General features: G+C 37.0%; 1 protein-coding gene across 1 annotated transcript in view; it reads right to left on the reverse strand.

The window, feature by feature from the left end:
* Nucleotides 1–4298: 4298 nt before the first annotated feature.
* LOC131698902 (protein shortage in chiasmata 1 ortholog-like) overlaps nt 4299–18670 on the reverse strand; it is a 51097-nt gene continuing 36725 nt past the window's right edge. Inside the window, exons 18-29 of the mRNA XM_058993607.1 lie at nt 16608–16798; nt 15434–15506; nt 14811–14877; nt 13848–14047; nt 12708–12822; nt 12104–12215; nt 9492–9613; nt 8645–8738; nt 7760–7891; nt 6649–6798; nt 5274–6165; nt 4299–5180 (exon numbers count right to left, since the gene is read on the reverse strand). Coding sequence (XP_058849590.1) covers nt 5083–5180; nt 5274–6165; nt 6649–6798; nt 7760–7891; nt 8645–8738; nt 9492–9613; nt 12104–12215; nt 12708–12822; nt 13848–14047; nt 14811–14877; nt 15434–15506; nt 16608–16798 — 2246 coding nt within the window. The 3' untranslated portion in view covers nt 4299–5082. The remainder of the gene's footprint in view (nt 5181–5273; nt 6166–6648; nt 6799–7759; nt 7892–8644; nt 8739–9491; nt 9614–12103; nt 12216–12707; nt 12823–13847; nt 14048–14810; nt 14878–15433; nt 15507–16607; nt 16799–18670) is intronic.

The raw sequence follows: 18670 nt of genomic DNA on the forward strand, positions 1-18670 counted from the left end.
CATTTGAACTATTGCTCAGAGTACTGTATATACTTATAATAATCTTTATTTTAAATAGTGCTTTTCATGTAGTACATCTCAAAGTGCTTTACAATCACAACAGACACATACAACAGTCAGTATTAAAAAGTAGTCATTTAAATAAAGTAAGTTACAATGTGGAGTGGTGGTTAGGGCTCTGGACTCTTGACCGGAGGGTCGTGGTTTCAATCCCAGGTGGGGGACACTGCTGCTGTACCCTTGAGCAAGGTACTTTACATAGATTGCTCCAGTAAAAACCCAACTGTATAAAGGGTTAATTGTATGTAAAAAAAAATAGGTGATATCTTGTAACAATTGTAAGTCGCCCTGGATAAGGGCGTCTGCTAAGAAATAAATAATAATAATAATAAATAATAAGTAGATATAAATTTCAGTTTATAAATGTATGTTTTCAGTCGTGTTTTAAAAATACCAACACTTCCTGAGTCCTTAATTTCAAGAGGAAGAGCATTCCAGAGCCTAGGTGCGTAACTGCAAAATGCCCCGTCACCCTGTGGCGCGGTAGCCTCCCAGCCCAGATTTACAGGAACAGAGACTCCGACACAGAAAGCTGCAAGTTAAATTGCGCAAAGGCACACTTTTAATAAACAAAACATTAACAAAATAAAAGGTCTACACAAAACACTCACAAACATAAACAGGCCACAGACATACACACATCACAGCACCACAAAACCTACACACCAACATTAACTAATCTAATCCCACCCATGAACACCTATTTTATACACCTGCGGCTGGAGCCTAATTAATGATTTATTCAATTGTCAGCTCCAGCCACATTCCCACGTGTTTTGACGGGGAGAAATGTAACCCCCTCCTTACTATTCACCACACACCTGTGCACCGGCAGGGCTTTCACCCTGCCATACACCCATAGAGCAGAGCCTGGTTAGAGGGACATTTAACAGTCCAGAGCCTGCAGATTGCAAGTTACGCACAGGAATATAGCTAGTTACAATGTCTGAAATGTAAACCATTCAAGGCTTTATAGGTCAACAAAAAGATTTTAACAGGCAGCCAATGCAATAATAATAATGCCAGAACAGGTTGGCTGCAGAATTCTGTACATACTGTAGCCTACTGAGAGCATTTTTGATGCACCCGCTAGCAAGGCATTTCTGTAATGAAGTCGAGAAGAGACAGTCATGAACGAGCTTCTCCGCAACAGGTAAAGAGAGAATAGGTGGTAGTCGAGCAGTGTTACAGTGGTGAAAAAATGACACCTTGGTGACATTCTGCATGTGAGACTCAAAAGTTAAACTAGGGTCAAAAATGACACCAAGATTCCTAATTTCATAGCTAGACCGAATTTCAATCCCATCAATAACCATGTTAAAGCTATCGAGTTTGCGCAATTGATGTGGAGAGCCAAGCAACTTTACCTCTGGCTTTTCACAATTCAACTGCAAAAAGTTCTGTTGCATCCATAATTTAATTTCAGCCAAGCAGTGTGAAAGTACAGAAACAGCCACTTTAGTGTCAGGTTTAGTCTGTAAATGAGTCTGAGTATCGTCTGCATGAGTGGAAACTCACGTAGTGATGACGGATCTGGCCGAGTGGCAGCATATAGAAGTGGAACATTTTTTTTCCAGCCGATAAGGTTTTGTATTTTGTACTTCAAAATTAAGATCTTAGCTGATGCAACAATTCTAAATAGAAAATGACCATGTATATGTTAAAAAATCCTTTGTTTGGGTGTGTATTTAGTGCTCATGATGAACAATGGCATCGACTACAGTCTGCCAGAAGGTCAGGAAGCACCATGAGCACATCCTCATTCCTGACCTGAACACTCCCTGACATTTAGTTCTGTGACTTTCTCACACTGAGGACGGGGCATGCAACCAGAGCCAGTGTGTTCTTTGTAAGTGGCAAGTGAGATGTAATACTACTGTACTCATTTGTTCTAGGGGTAGAACTACTACTAATTTGACCAATAGTCAAAGTAAAAACTAGTCAAATAGGTCGACTAGTCAGCAATTAAAAAAAAAAAAAAAAAAAAAAATCATGCATTTGATAATGTCTGGTGCTCTATTTGTGAATGTAGTTTTGTAAAACGTTGCTGTTTATTTTATTTTTTTTTACAAATACTAACATTGCTAGTCCTGAGTCGGATCACTACTCGTTTTAAACATTCAGTTATGGTCTAATTGTGATGCAATAACGAAAGACAATAAATGCAGGTTGTCAGCAAATTTCCATTAGCTTAGTGTAAAAAATAAATCTAACCCCAACTTTCACTCTTAGGTTCAGGATTGTGTAACTCTGCAAAGCAACTCAGTCCAGCACAGTTCCACGGACGCACACACACACACAATAACAAAGTCCCAGCACCTGACCTTTTTTACAATATTTTACATTAAAACACAGTTTTCGCTATTTTTTTTTCTAGCACAACGTAATCAAATCAAAACAATTTTCTTTTAAGAAAATGTTTACTAAGGAAGTTATATGAATTTATATTTGAGCTTGTTATGCTAAACAGGCACATCTTGAGTAAATAAAGAGAGTGCAGCAAATATAACACCATTCGAAACAACTCATTAAATATATAATGTATACAAAATATTAAAAGATATTCCCATTTTTATTTTTTCTGCAAATTACATAGCACTTTATTAATTAGTTATCATGAAACAGTACTGCTATTACAGTACTTAGTGCTGAAAGATATACAAAATGTATTCTGTACTTTGTTAAGGACAGTGCTTCAGATTGATTGACTTCTTGGTGTGAAAAGACCTTTCAGCCTAGATCATTTCTGACCAAACTTACATGCTGTCATTTTTACAAGACTCCTCCTCCCCACCCCCAACTCCATCCTGCACTTATTCCAATTGATACATCAGTCTGTGCTTTAATGTGACTGGAAATAACAAGAGCATGGTTGAAGTGACACTGGCCCAACAATCCCTTAGGCTCTGGGTGGGTGTTGACCCGAGCGCTCTGGTGTCTAAGCGAAATCCACATTCTGCTAATGAAATGTTTTATTTTCTGTTTTCATTCACTCTAATTTAATAAAATGTTCCTCTATGCTTCCGTCTTGAATTTGATTATCTAAGCTGGTCTTATTTCCAAGAAGCAGTCTTATTAGTTTGCATAACTATTTTGATTAATGGCTTTCTAGTGTGATTTCAATAGAATCAGAAAACAAAATAATTATTCAACTTATTTATTTTGTCTTGTAGTGCTTTTTTTTTTACCTTGAATTTTGTTTAAATTCTCTCACACACAGTGCAGCACTGCAAGCTACATTTTTTTTACTTTGCCACTTACCTGGTATCTAAATATAGGGCTCTATTCACAAAGCTTAAACTTATGAGTGGTTAGTTTTGTGAATAGAGCCCAGTTTCAAGACAGGGACAGTTGGAAACTTGCAGTAACCAAACGGTCTATTCTGAGAGCCGGTGGCCTGTCTCCAAACACTTTTTGAAAGGAAATGACTTGAGAGTCCCCAGCTGTCTTTCGATTTTGCCAGTGGCTGCAGATTGCAAGTCCAGTTATTCTGCTAGGCATGACCACAGCATCACAGTGGATTTGAATGAACAAGAACTAAGTAGACAACATATTGATAAGGTTGGAAATCTATATAGACAAGTGAAAAGTTCAAGAGCACTGTAGTGACAATGAAAAGGAAAAAAAAAACATCAATTCAATTGTACCAAGCTATATGTATTGATTTTGTTTTCCTAAAATGCTTTTTCCATACAAGTTACATGTAATTGATTTGGCCCATGCCTGTTTACTGTATCTCCAGAATGGAGCTTGCAAAGTACACTGCCAGTTTTTCATAATTAATTGTTGCAAAAAGAAAAAGGAATTGCCTGTTTTACATGACTGTCTCATAGCTGCCTTGTGTTGTGGATTATTCAAGGACTGGTCTCTCACTTTAATTGAAAATGCAGTTTTTACTGTCCTTAAAATAAACCCTTGGAAACAGGACCGACAAGCTTCCTGGAGTTTACAATGCACAACAGCTGCTTGAATGTGGCAAGGAAGGCTAATGTCGGTTCAACAGATCAATAGGAAATGCTTCATAACTCAATAATGTCAGTCCTTAATGGAGTTAACAGACTGTTATGGTTGAGTATTTGTGTCCTGTTTTATTAAATAAATGGTTTTGTGTTTCTTACAAAAAAAAAAAAGCTAATGATTGTTGTTGCTCTGTCTAATACTGTCTTCCACAATAAAATAGGTAGGCTTGGTTTTCATGCAAAAATCAAAATAAGTTTTACCTTTTTCTCACTGTTGGGGTGGTTTCCAAGGAAAAAGAAAAATAAGTCTCCCCTTTTTCTCACACTATTTTGGTAGTACCTTTCGGGTAATGTGGGTTTCCATGTAGTTTTCTTTTAGATAAATTATCCTTCCAAATGCAAATAACTGAATTAATATAAAAATACTGGTGCGCATATTTAAATGTTTCTGTCTGAGTTTCAATTTGACCTTGCGTGACTACTGATAGCGTACAGCTTTCTTAAACTGGGTTGTCACAAAGTTTATATGTTGAAGCACCTTGGTAATAAAACAACTAAACTATAAAGCACTGTCATTTTAGGACTCGCCTGCAAATGGCAATAATCTGAAACGTTGAATAAATGGTGTCTCTAAACCCCTTGTATGGTATGCTTATTTTTATTTATTTTTTTTCTATTTGGTCAAAGAAGCTTGCCACTAACAAAAGTACATGACTTTTCAGCAATGCTGCATTTTAATGGAAATGCATAACTAAGACAAAAAATATAGAATACAGACGACTGACCTTTATTGAAATACATCCAAACATAGCAGCATGCACTGAACCTACCCAACTCTATTTTTTACATTAGATTTTATTTGAAAACTAAATGATTTGCATTCCGTTTAACAGCTTGCTATGCAGTATGGGAAATGTAAATGTAGCAGAACGTTACCAAATAATTTTATAAACATTTTAATATCAGCAAATATCAAATATGTAACAAATAAAAGATGGCCATTTTTGAACGTGCCATTATGATCTGAGCATAAATAATGTGATAAAAACAATCACCAAACTTTTTAAAAGAATGTAAGTCTTGTCTGCCCATCACTCCTTCCTGGTACTTTTTCGTAGGTCAGCCTCCTTCGTTTGAGTTGTGGTAAAAGGCTAAATCGTTCTGGAACACAAAGGACATTACAGGAGACACTATTGATAAGATACATGTATACAAAACCTCTTACAGTATAGATATAGGATAGGTCTGCTATACCTGAATTTTCTTCTCCCTCAGAACTCACTGCCCCTCTCTTCCTCTCCGAGAAACTTCGGAATGGCCTGGTGAAGTCTGGGTGCCTGCTGACATCACTCCTATATTCAGATTTCTGGTAAGCAAACACAGAGTCGGCTATTGATCTAGTAGCACGAGCAAATGGATGGCTGTCAAGACACAGACTATCTGCTGGCTGGCTTGACACATACAATGGCATGCCGTTGGATTCAGGGCCAACATAACCACTGGGAAAAGAAGGCTCTTCCATTAGCTGGGAGGAAACTGTTCTCTGTTGGGCAGAGTAAACCTGGGAATGTTGGGGCCTCCTCTCAAAGTAGCTCTCTGTATTTGTTTGTCCGGCTGAGTCGCTGTAGTACAGGGTAGAGACATCCTGTGCCGGTCCACTTGAAGTCCGTTTTGTATGGCTCCCACTGGGCCTTGTGCCTGCAAACTGCTCGTCATAAGATTCCTCCTTTTCTGGCCACAGATCAACGGAATAATTTTGTATTGATTCATCGTCCCCACCTAGCCCCCACTGATCATGGACTGAGGCAGCAGGGATTGATTGTGTTATGAATGAAGCCTTGTCTATATATAATCTACCTCTCTGCTGATGCATTTGGGCTCTGCATTCTGAGTCTGCAGTCCCACTGAAAGGCCCCTGATCATATGATAGGTCGTTTTTCAGGAAAGGCTGCCTCTCAAATAGGTTGTGCACTTCGCATTGCTGAGAGTTGCCTTCTAAGAAATCAAGCCTCGGTTGGAAATCTTCATGACCGACATTGTTATGACCAGAATGGAGGAAGTTGTCACTAGATGTCTCCTCCACTAGCGATTCAGGTGGTGAATGTGACACATTCAGTTTGTACAGAGCTGTGGTGTCACTGAAGAGCTAAATAAATTGAAACACAAAGTCTCTTGGTTAGGTAAAGTTGCTCCAGAAGTTGTTACTACTCTCACTTCTAACAGGTGAAAAAGTACTAATGATAAGATACTGCAACGTTTTTGAGTGTTTCTGGCAAATGGCCATATAACACTACATTTTGAAGTTAGCTTTGTATACATTTTTATAACTAATTATTTTGCAACTACAGATGACTCACTATCTTTTTGAAGTTGTTTCTGCAACTTTGTGTGTATCAAAGGTAAACTATCCTCAGATGATTTTTCTCCCTAACCAAAGACTATTGCAGTGCTCCCTGTAGGCCCCCGGTCAAGATTAGCAAATGAGATTTGAGCTCCCCATGCCCTGCAAGTGGTAGAGCTTTTACTGGCTCAACCACAGGAGACTCCCATAAAAAAAAAACTTTTAAAATATAAATAGGTGTAGAAAACCATCAAAAGTTTTAAAATGTAGTGTGTAACAAGCAGCAACCTTGATGACTTTCTGTGGAACCTCAGGGAGGAGGTCCTGCAGCTCATTGAACGTTGCTGCTAGAAGCCACTCCAGTGATGAGGCCTTCTTCAACATGAGCTGAGCCACCAAAGAGTTCACGCAGGGGAAGGTGAGCAAGCAGTTCTCAGCCTAGAAGCAAAATTAATAAACAAGGAACTTGTGTTTTTTTTTCCTTTTTAAACACTGTCACACGATGGCTTGTGTGGTGACGTCAGACCAGGAAGTAATTGACACTCAGATAGCACTGGGACAAATGAAAGCGCTGCGGCACGCACGTTTAATAATAAATAAAAGGCTTGAACATAAAACACTGAACAAACAAAACTGCACGATGGCCAAAATAAACAGACAAAACAGATACAGAAACTAAACAAACAAGTATCAATTGTTTACTTCAGGTTTCGCTTTGGGTTTCACTCCTACTCATGACTCCCGATCCGCCTCTGAAACACCAACCTCGATCAGCCAAAGCTGCAGGTCTTTTATATTGTGGCCGAAGGATTAACTGGCTATCAATTACCTTGTTTATCCCTTGACCACATCTGGCATGGGGTTTCTCATATGCTTGGTCAACAGCCAGTTTGTCAATAATCACTCGCTGTTGACCAAGCATTCTCACGATTTTATCTGGATGGGGCATTTTAATCCCATCCAGGCTGTAAACAATAATAACAAAACGTTGTGTTTTTATACACTAAAACATACATTTTAAATAACAATAATACAACAAATAATACAACACACACAGGGGCGGGGGGTGTGCCCCGTCACAAACACATCATACAACACAATTACATGTGACAATTACATCCTCAATTGGGTAATACAAGTTATCACATACTGAACCCAGAATATATAAACAGCAATGATGGAAAAAAGGTATTAGCCACAGAAATTACACTGTAAAATTATACTGTGGCCCATTGCATGAGGGTTTTATTCCATAAAAGAATGACTCTCATCCTCTTTTGAAAAATAATTCCGTCAGTTAATTGTTTTATGTGCACAGGACATCTCTTCTGATAAAATGGCTGTGAATCGTAATGTTTGACAGAAAGGGATCAAATGATGTACAATTAAGAAAACACACCTGTGATGGTACATCAGAAAGCCAAGACCTATCCAGCCAGGTTAAGGGGTCTCTCTTGGAGTTCATCAATGTGTTGCTAGCTATCTGACGTAACAGATTAGCTGTTTCCTCAGCTCCTGATGCAATCACTACCTGCAAAGAAAACAGATCTGGAATGTATTTGTCTTTCATTAGGATTCCTTGAAAAAAGTCAACTTATATACCATGATGCCACAAAGCCTTCCTTTTACAGCATATCATAGCAGCCTGTCACTAAATTAGGTTGTAAAAAAAGATGTTACAGAAAACATGGTTTTCATGGTTCTTGGTTTGCCTGCCTTGCAGGAAAGAAGCCTGTGAAGAGGTGGGGACAATTTCATCCTTCAGGTGAAATGACCCAGGAAGTGCAAGGCAGCCTTACAAACAGTGATTTCTTTCACCTAGAGGTATCAGATATCATGTTTTAAAATGGAAATACATGTGTTTTTTTAAAATCTGCACATTTGAGGTGGATAGATGGATGTGCATGGTGGAGAAAATGTATGGTCTTTCCCAGATTCCAGAATCAAAGCTATTTTTTAATTATGAACAGTGCACAGCAAAACAAAAAATCAGGGCCTGAGGAGAAGGTGCCCTAAGTGTTTTACAAATTGAAGCTCAAGAGCATAAGAACTTTTTTTTTTTACTTTACTTTTCCTCCAGCAAAACTAACCTGATGGAAAAACACATAGCCTAGAGCTTTTCAAAGCACCCAGCAACAATGGTGTTCTGTCGCTGTTTATAAACCTCAAATAAATATTATTACCATTATCATTATTTTTGAGAGAAGTAGTATTCTGACTGAGTTTACCCGAGAGCAAAACTACCAAGTAAGTTTTTTATACTATTTGCCTATAAAGCCTGTACCTTGATTTCTAGGTCCTCAGACTTTACCCCAAACAGCACAAGGGCAGTGTAGATCAACACCAGATTATTGAAGACCTCCCCTGTAAAATGATACCTAAGAAACAAAACAATGCGTTCAGAAAGGCTAGTCTTGACCTTTCAAAGAGCAAGTAGCTAAAGAGGAGCTGCTTTTTAGTACTAGTTGCGTGTCATGAATATATGTTACATTATTTTTTGTTTATTTAGCAGACGCCTTTATCCAAGGCGACTTACTAGGGTGTGTGAACTATGCATCAGCTGCAGAGTCACTTACAACTACGTCTCACCCGAAAGACGGAACACAAGGAGCATAAGTGACTTGTAATTACATACTTCACTCAGGAATGTTCGTTCAGCTATACATGTTCTGTAGTTCTTTTAATACATAGGTAGAAAAAAGTTCTAAAAGAATCAGGGCAGCAGTGTGGAGTAGTGGTTAGGGCTCTGGACTGACCGGAAGGTCATGGGTTCAATCCCAGGTGGGGACACTGCTGCTGTACCCTTGAGCAAGGTACTTTACCTCGATTGCTCCAATAAAAACCCAGCTGTAATAATTGTATGTAAAAAATAATGTAATTGTATGTAAAAATAATGTGATATCTTGTAACAATTGTAAGTCGCCCTGGATAAGGGCATCTGCTAAGAAATAAATAATAATAAAACTTGCCTTCTAGCAAAACCTGCTGTAAAAAAGCTATTGTATCTCAATTTAAAAAATCCCTATCAAATAAACCAGCATCAAATATTCCTGTTCACACCTCTGACTCACAGCACTGCATAGTGCAGTATCCCTTTTTCTTGCAGAATAGGTATAAAGGCAGGTACTCACTCTGAGTTCTGACCCTCTGCAGAATGAAAAATGATCCAGCAGCAGCTGTACTGTAGAGATAAGGCCACCAGTCTCAAGATTATGTTATCTGAGGCTTTCTCCATTGTCATCTCCTCAATTTCCTAATAGCAACCACAGAAAACACGCTGGTTGAAGCTTTCATCACAAGCCAAACTGAATCATTCTGAAAAATCATGAAAGCACTGCACATTTTTGCAATCCATTTTGTTAGTCATTATAAAAAAGGAGTAATTCCCTTTTGGCTTGGAAAAAACATTATAAAAAGATTGTGTCATGTGATATACATTTTGACATTTATCTATGACAAGGACACATTTGTTCCAAATCCTGTGCAAGCTTGATGTCCTCTTGCACAACCATATACAGTGCCTATAGTAAGTATTCACCCCCTTTGGATGTTTTCACAGTTTGTTGTGTTAGTAAGTCTCTACCAGGTTTGCACATCTGGATCGTGCAATATTCGCCCATTCTTCTTGGCAAAATTGTTCAAGCTCTGTCAAGTTGGATGGGGATCGTTGGTGGACAGCAATCTTCAAGTCTTGCCACAGATATTCAATCGGATTCAAGTCTGGGCTTTGACTGGGCCACTATAGGACATTCACTTTCTTGTTTTTAAGCCACTCCAGTGTCGCTTTGGCTTTGTGCTTGGGGTCATTGTCCTGCTGAAAGGTGAATCTCTGTCCCAGTCTTAGGTATTTTGCAGACTGAAGCAGGTTTTCCTCAAGGATTTGCCTGTATTTAGCTCCATCCATTTTGCCCTCTACCCTGACAAGCTTCCCAGTCCCTGCCGATGAAAAGCATCCCCATAGCAAGATGCTGCCACCACCATGCTTCACAGTAGGGATGGTGTTACCTGGGTGATGTGCTGTGTTGGGTTTGCGCCAGACATAACTTTGCATTTAGGCCAAATAGTTCAATTTTTGTTTCATCTTTTGCCACATCTTTTCAGAGTCTCCCACATGCCTTTTTGCAAATTCCAAGCAAGATTTTACATGGACTTTTTTCAGAAATGGCTTCCTTCTTGCCACTCATCCATACAGGTCAGATTTGTGGACTACCTGTGTTACTGTTGACACATGGAGAGTTTTTTCCATCTCAGCCATGGAATGCTGTAGGTCTTTCAGAATTGTAAAGTATGTTGTAAATCCATTTTATCATTCAAAAATGTTATGGCTTGATAAAAGACAGACAACTATTTATTTAGTTGTAACATCAAAACAAATTCAAATATTATTTTTTTCAGAAATTGACTTCTTAATTAAGTTTTCAAATGAAACTTTTGGTGGATATGTATTTGTTCTGGTCCTCCAGAAAAAGCCAGGGAAGACCTCTTGTGACCACTAAAAAAAGGCCAACAGCATAAACCTTTAAGACTTCAACAGGTCAAATCATCCATAACTTTAAACACCCAATTATTAAATCAGAAACTTTTTTCTCTTTCAAGGTCTTTAAATATCTGTTAAATTTAAACTTCTGTGGTGCTTTAAGAAAGACCTTGAAACATCTGATTTTTATTGTTTTAAAAATAACTAGTACATTCTCTGTTGTTTATTTATAAAAATAAGTGGCAACACACTTTGTTTATATAAGAAATCCCTCTGTGCCTGAAACACTCCTACAGTATCTGCATGTCTCCTCACCTAGCTTCAGGCTTAAAATGTTTCTTATGTATTTATATGTTGTGGTAATCCTGTTGCTAAGCAACTAAAAACTCTTTAAAACAGTATTTGGTCAGAAGATGGGATTTTAACTATTTGAGTATCTACGTCAGTGGTCCTTAGTTTCTTGGCACATGTGTTTCCTCATTAGGTCGAAGGCATGGCAATATTTCACCAATGACATGTAACTAATGTAATGTAACACAAAATATAAAAAAATACATAACTTTAAAAATACACAGAGGAAAACAGATTTATAGCTGTACATTTTAGTTCCCCTACCACTGTACTACAACAGTACTGCAGTATTCCAGATTATGTCTGTTAACATTGCAGGCAGCGGCCTTACATCCAAAACTTTGACCACTTATCTATTTCTATCATGTATTTAAATGTATATTTAAATGTATATTCCTAGTCTGATATACATTTAAACACTTCAAAAAGCAAACACAGGTTTTCCTTTAGAATATTTTTTATGGCACTACCCTCCTTTAGGGCAGCTGAATACTGTAAATGCAGAATGACTGGGTAGTGTGGCATTCCTTGGCCATTTTAATCCACTTGGAACAGTTCATAGTTCCCTCTTCAAATATAAGTAAAATATTTTAATGAATAAGTAGTCGTAGAGTATATTATAGCACTACAGTAGCACTACGTTTTTATAAATTTGACTGGAATTTATTGCACATTCAACCCCACATTTATCCATTTACTACCAATGCTGAACGACTGGCTGGAACATTCTTAATTTTTCTGAAATGGAGACCAAGACTGGTTCAAGATTCAATAAGGTACACCTCTGTAGAAAAGAAGAACAAATGACCAATGAGCCAACTCATAAGTTCTGCATTTATTCATCTTCCCCAATATGTCTTGGGTACAGTAATGTATACTTTTAACAGAATAGCAAGGTGTCTCTTCTGCAGGTACCTGAATGATTATTGCAGTGCATTCATCTACTGTAATCACTGCATAGCGATGAGTTCCTCCAAATATCTGTAGGGATTCACTGTAGCTTCTCACCAAAACAGTAATATTACATCTGAAAATACAGTTAAAAAAAAAAAAAAGTTTGTGCACATAAATACTGTACAACCAGAAATGATTACCCCAATCTTTTTTGTTATTAAATGAAATATATAAAGAGGATTGTTTTTTGTTTAGGAATAAAAAACACAATTGACTCGTATTTTAAATTATGCATGTAACATTTAATCATTATATGATGTGATTTCATTCTTTTTCTTTTCAGTAAGGTTAGACTCAAATGCCTCTCGTTTAATCAGGATATTTTTACTTCTCCCAAGGGGTCCCGATAAAGCGACGCCAGCTGTACAAATAAAACACATGTTTGATCCAAATTCATACAATGAAGGTCCAAAATAAAACGCTGCACAAAACTGTTCCAGTACTGCCCAAGTGGACTAAAGCTAGTGTAGGCTTGGATAGCCGAGGTATATTGAAGAAACGAAAGGATTATAATTTGTGTTGTATTGTTTGAAAGTGTTGTGCTTGTTTTGTGACACACACTGACCTAGACTCGAGAGTTTGTAGAAGCTCCGGGTTGTTCAACAGGCCTTCAGTTGTCAGAAACACAAAGGGAATAAGAAGCTCCAATAACAGGGCTGATTCATTTTCACAGGGTGCTTCTTGCAGAGAACAGACACACAAAAAAGGCATTACTTTTGGTGCTGGTTTAATGAGTAAAATAGCACATAAGAAAATATTTAATCCTACTGATCTGGATTAGCTTTTACTTCATAGGCAGACTGTTCATTTCAGTGAGTGCACACAGCTTATACTTTCATCTAGCAGCTTTTAGTAGTAAGAGAACTGACCATGTTATCATGCTGGGAATAAATACTACATCTTTGTTTAGTTTACTACTACTAATAATTTAGAAATGCATAAACTATAAATTAACATTGAAAAGTGATCTGTATCAATGGTTAGTTCTTGAATTGCACTGCAATCACACTGTGAATCACTTACGCAGCATTAATAAACAACCCAGCCTTGTTTTGCACAAAGATGTACAGTCCTTGTATTTTTCTTGACATACTTACCATGGAAGTACCAGTGTATCTATGCATTCATATAACTACAGCCTGTACAAGGCACAGAGCTCCAGGTACTTTCTGCCAAATGAATGTATGCAAAATTGCTGTCTGCAATATTTTAAAGGAATCATTGTTTATTGAGACTGCAGTTTACTGCCAATGGTTTTGTTTGTAAACATGGCAGCCTCAGTGGTCTCCCAAGATATCCCTTTTGAACTGGGTGGCCCAAACAAACATGTGTGACTAGGGTATTCCATAGTCTATAAGTGTAAATAATTTTTGATGTAAATGACTTGCTTACAGCAAAGCCCTTATAATCATTTCCTATGTATATAAAGCACAGAGAAGTATAGCAAAGTAATAATGAAAGCATGGTAAAGAATAGGCTAGGAAGGTAATTCACAGAGAGATTTGTTAAAGTATGGTGTAATGTTGCTAGAGACAATAACTGATTGTTTTAGGTTGGCTAACAATGAAAGTGTGCAAAGTGTTTGACTCTATCGCTTGTTTTCATGTGATACTTGCCTGCTCAAGCATGTCCACTTATTCACAGTGCATTTACTTACTGTATGAGGTTGTTTTAGCGAGCTTACGGGAAGGTAATACATCCTAACCTTGCTGGCTTATGTTTGAACTGATGGTCTTAGGAATGGCAGTTTTAAATGCCATGTGACTGATGTTATTGTCCGTGCAGAGATGAGTCCAGCCACAGTGCTCCATGTAGTCATATTCCACTACCAATGAGAAGTGCTGCCAGGGGAAATCTGCATGGATGTGCTTACTGCAGGCCACCACACACGAATACCTCTTGAGACTGAAAGACAACCAGAACAACATAGGTGCTCAGATAAGCTGTTTGGCATACCAAACAAGCATGTCAGTGACATTCATCCACATCTATGATTGTAATTTCAAAATTAGAACTGTCAGTACATGAAAAAAGTATATCATTAGGACCTGTATCTACTGCATGCACAGGTAAAAATGAAAAAAGGTTTGACATGCAGACAGATGGACAGTAAAACTAGCAAGAAACTACATTCATATAACAGCTTTCATTTTTATTTTGCTAGTTTTAAACTGTTATAAATTATTGTATTTGTTTCAGGAAAAAACTGAAAAAAGAACCAATTAGTTGTCAGCACTGTGAAAAATGAAGTCACCATGACCTAAATTTGTATTTCTTGTAATATTGGTTGATGAAATGTTTTGTTAAATTTGGGGTAGGTCAAATCGGTCATTGTGACCAGATTCTGATATTGAGAATTTCTGTTGACACAATAGGGTATCAGATCATTTCCATCACTCCAGGGTGAAGGGATACCTTTCATTTGTACCCCTGTTTACATACACATACAGTACAGAATGGCTATTATGTCTTGTTATGTTGAATGTCTTGAAACTGCGTTGCCTATAGTTTAGTGTCTCCACCTGTTAAAGCTCTGCAGCAAATGTTTTTTAACAGACAAGTGGCTTTACAGGAATGCTGATCTTTTTAAGGAATGCACATCGCCTATACTCCTGCAATGCTCGCACAGGAAACAGAAACAAATATGGTATGTAGTAAGAGTACTGACCATGTTATCACATTTTTGGAATTCAGTTTGGTATTTTCTTCAGGAAACACTGCAGCAGTTTTCAGACCTGAAAGTTAAAACAATGAAATCTGATTATTTAGTGCCTTTAACAATGGCATGAAAAGCAATTATAACATTTTTGTTTTGGCAGTCCTCAGGCATTTTGTGCTCAGTTCTCAAAAATATGCCATGTTTCCACTGCATTTCAAATCTTCAGATCATACACAACACATCTGAATGCGTGGATTGTGCACTTTGCCTTGCACTTTTCCTTGTTTGCGAAATTAACACTTTTATTTTTAAAAGGCGTGTTTGGGTTTCATTTAATGCCTGCAAAAAACACAAAGGGGAGGTATTGTTGTCCTGCTCTGTATGAACTTTGGCAAGCTTCCTATTCAAATTAGGATTCCTGATTATGTAAAATAATATGAAAATGTTTTGCATGCCAAAATGTACTAATTTCTTCAGGGTGTTGTTGACTGAAAGGCAATTTGAGTTAATCTATATTTCAGTTTTCATTCAAGCTTATACATTGTCCAAAGTATCTGTCTTTGTACTAGCATTTCTAACAATGGCCCATCAAGAAATGTACCTGAGTATGATGATAACATGCACTAAATTACCTTTCACATGATTGAGACTGTTAATAAGAATAGCCCTGACACAGTCTGAATCCATTCTTATTATTACCAGTACCTGCAGATAGAGAAAGCATATCATTAACAATAGTACTGGCTGTGAATCCAGATCAATCAACTATAAAATGTCCTGCATGTACATGTAAAAGTGAGACACTTATACATACATTCAGACAGTTGGACAGGTACCACCACATATCCCCAGATTTGGACACTCAGTAACCTGTGCTAAATAACGTCCTTAGTAAGTTTTATCACAATTGGATATTGGGATATATGCAAAAATGGTGCCTTCACTACTGTATATACCGTCAATAAGAATATGCATCCCACACTGGGGGTTATTAATGACAATTCCACCAATATGCACACTGAGAATTTTCTGACACCATTGTGAAAGATAATGAATAAATCACGTGATCTATACAAAAGTATTACTAGAGTCACATTCCTGTAAAAGGTAAAAAAAAAAAAGGTTAGAAAGGTGGCGGGCTTCACTAAGTTTGAAAAAGTGATTATAGTGGGAGCTGGACTTCACTAACATCGGAAGGTACAATATAATAATAATAATAATAATAATAATAATAATAATAATAATAACAACATTTAAACAGGTGAAAACCCCAATATATAAAAAAAAAAGTTTTTAGTCATGCTTTAAAAATACCAACACTTGGAAGGTTTACTCGGCAGATAGCTTGATGCAAAGTTGTGAATGTACTATACCTATATTACAAGTCTGGAAACCCGCAATGTTGAGTCAGTGTGTAAAATGGCAGAACAGGAATGCAAAAGAATATGTCATCTTTAGTGCAGAAATGTTCAATAGTCTGTCAACAAGGTCTGTTCTTTAACAAATTACAGTGCATGGAAGACTAAACTATAGCAGACACAGACACATACTTTAGTGTAGTGCTGAACATGACTCCTGTAATAAACTGGTTGCCTTTATACTTTTGTACTGCCTGTTACCAAACTATAGTTTCTGTTATAAAGGTGAAACGGTTTGGGGGAAAAAAAGAGACAATGCTAGTATAGGCTTTGACTACTGTATCTACAATTTTAACTCATCCCTGCTCACCTGCGTTTATCTTCATGATTCCTAATGTTAAAAGGATTTCCAGCCTTCAGAGAAAAGAAGCTGGGTTTAGAGACCTACTTTGTGACTCTGCTCCTGAGAATGGTTTCTTTGTATCCACGCCAACATCTTCCGCTGGAGCTCGGCTATTTTGGGGTTGGCTTCCTCATTCTTCTGGCTGATGTACTGCATGACCCTCAGTCTTTTCCAGATGTCATCCAAACAAGACCCCAGTGTGCTGACATACATTTCTTTGGCTCTTGCTAGATAGTCTGTAATAAATGGATTCAGGGAAAAAAAGGTCCAAAAAATAAGAGGTCTTTTTGGACATATGTGATTAGAATAGATTACACAAACGTGTTTGAATAACAGCTTGTGTAACTGTAAAAAAATACAGTATACACAATGATTAAGGATATGATTTTGGCACAGTGATTCTTAGTACACTTCATGGGCGAGTTGCAGGAAAAAAACAAGAATTCATAGAAAGGTCACGGAAAGGCCACCAAATAATGTAGATTTAGCTACATCAACATACACAAGGGCTTTTAAATAGTACACCAAAACCAATAATATAAAGACTATTGCTTTTGACTGCTGGCAAAGTTTTTAAATGCCGCCCCCTTTTTTTAGTATACATTTTGTCGCGCCCCCCCACCATATTAAAATGTTACACCATAAGTATTTTAAAGTTTTTTTCCCCGATTTCGTGTAAATTGCGTATTTTTTCCTTAACCACAAAAAAGTCCAGATTTAACTAAATACATACGCGTAGCACAAATTCAACATTTAAAATCAGTCTAGAAATCTTTCTTTTTTTTTTTTTACACTTCGAGTGAACATTTTGACATGAAAACCTGGGTTTCTAATAAATCAGTGAATTTAAATATTTTGTTTACACTTGGCAAGTCAACATTTAGCTAACATTTCTAACAAATAAATCAACGAAGAAATACATGTAACAACTCTTTTTTTGTTTGTTTTGTTTAAACTTGGAGATTCAACAGTTACCTGACAGATTCATCTGAAAAACATTATCGTTCAGCAATTAAATCTTAGGTTCTCACAAAATAGCCTATAGTATGCACATCGGGAGCGAAGCGAACGACACGAATACAGCACGAGTACAAAAAAATGTAGCTAGTCATGAAAAGAAAAGACTGTCTCCTTTTGCTCCTTTTGTGGAGACAAAATAAAATAAATAAAACACAGAAGAGCATGGAAACACCACACACTAAAAAAAGGAAACAGTTTAGGGAATACCACCGGCTTGTTTACGAGTTAATGTGATTATTATTATTGGTCAACATTATTAAAACAAAGAAGCATCAATTCACGATGACTTTACTCTTTTCCCATTAAAAAATAAAACCTACTACAAAAATAATAATAAATACATTTCCCAGTGCTGCTGGGCAATGTCCCGCCTTCCTGACAGCACATTCCTACATTTCTATTGGAGATTCCACTTGCGAGATTTAAAACGACATTACAATCAGGATTGGAGGCTTGTGAGTGGGATTTAAAGCTGCATTACAGTTAAGATACAGAGGATTTAAAACAGAATTGTGGCGAAATGTACAGACAGCAAAGGAAAGAAGGTACAAAGTGTGCAAGTACTGTCGAGTTACTACTATACATATTTTCACAGAAAAAAAAAACACTCAAGCATTTTGGAAAGAAACCAAAAACACTAATTTCATACAGTATATCAAAAATGAAAGCACAGAAAAAAAACGATTTACATAAAAAAAATACAATTAATAAAAAACGATAAAACAGAGGCCAGTAAAATGGATAATAAATTGAGCCAGGAATCTGTAGAAAACAGCAAAGTTGGTTATTTATTTTGTGGCCTGATTGAACTAGGATGACAAATACCCAAAGGACATCAAGGTTATTTGTAACATAGTGTGTTAAAAGCACAGTAAAAAACATAATTAATCCGTAACTTCAAAACCCCAAATCATACATTTTGAGAAAAATCTATAACTAAAGAATTACAAACTTGAATTTATTAATAATACCCCCATTGTTTTTTTAAAGTGTTACAAATTTAGGCTTATTTTTTGATAGCCTTACCTCAAAATTCATAGCATTCTCTCTCAATGCCCACTGAACAAAAAAAAAAAGTTACATTTCCA

Source organism: Acipenser ruthenus, chromosome 2 (genome assembly GCF_902713425.1).
Source record: "Acipenser ruthenus chromosome 2, fAciRut3.2 maternal haplotype, whole genome shotgun sequence".
NCBI classification, from domain to species: domain Eukaryota; kingdom Metazoa; phylum Chordata; class Actinopteri; order Acipenseriformes; family Acipenseridae; genus Acipenser; species Acipenser ruthenus.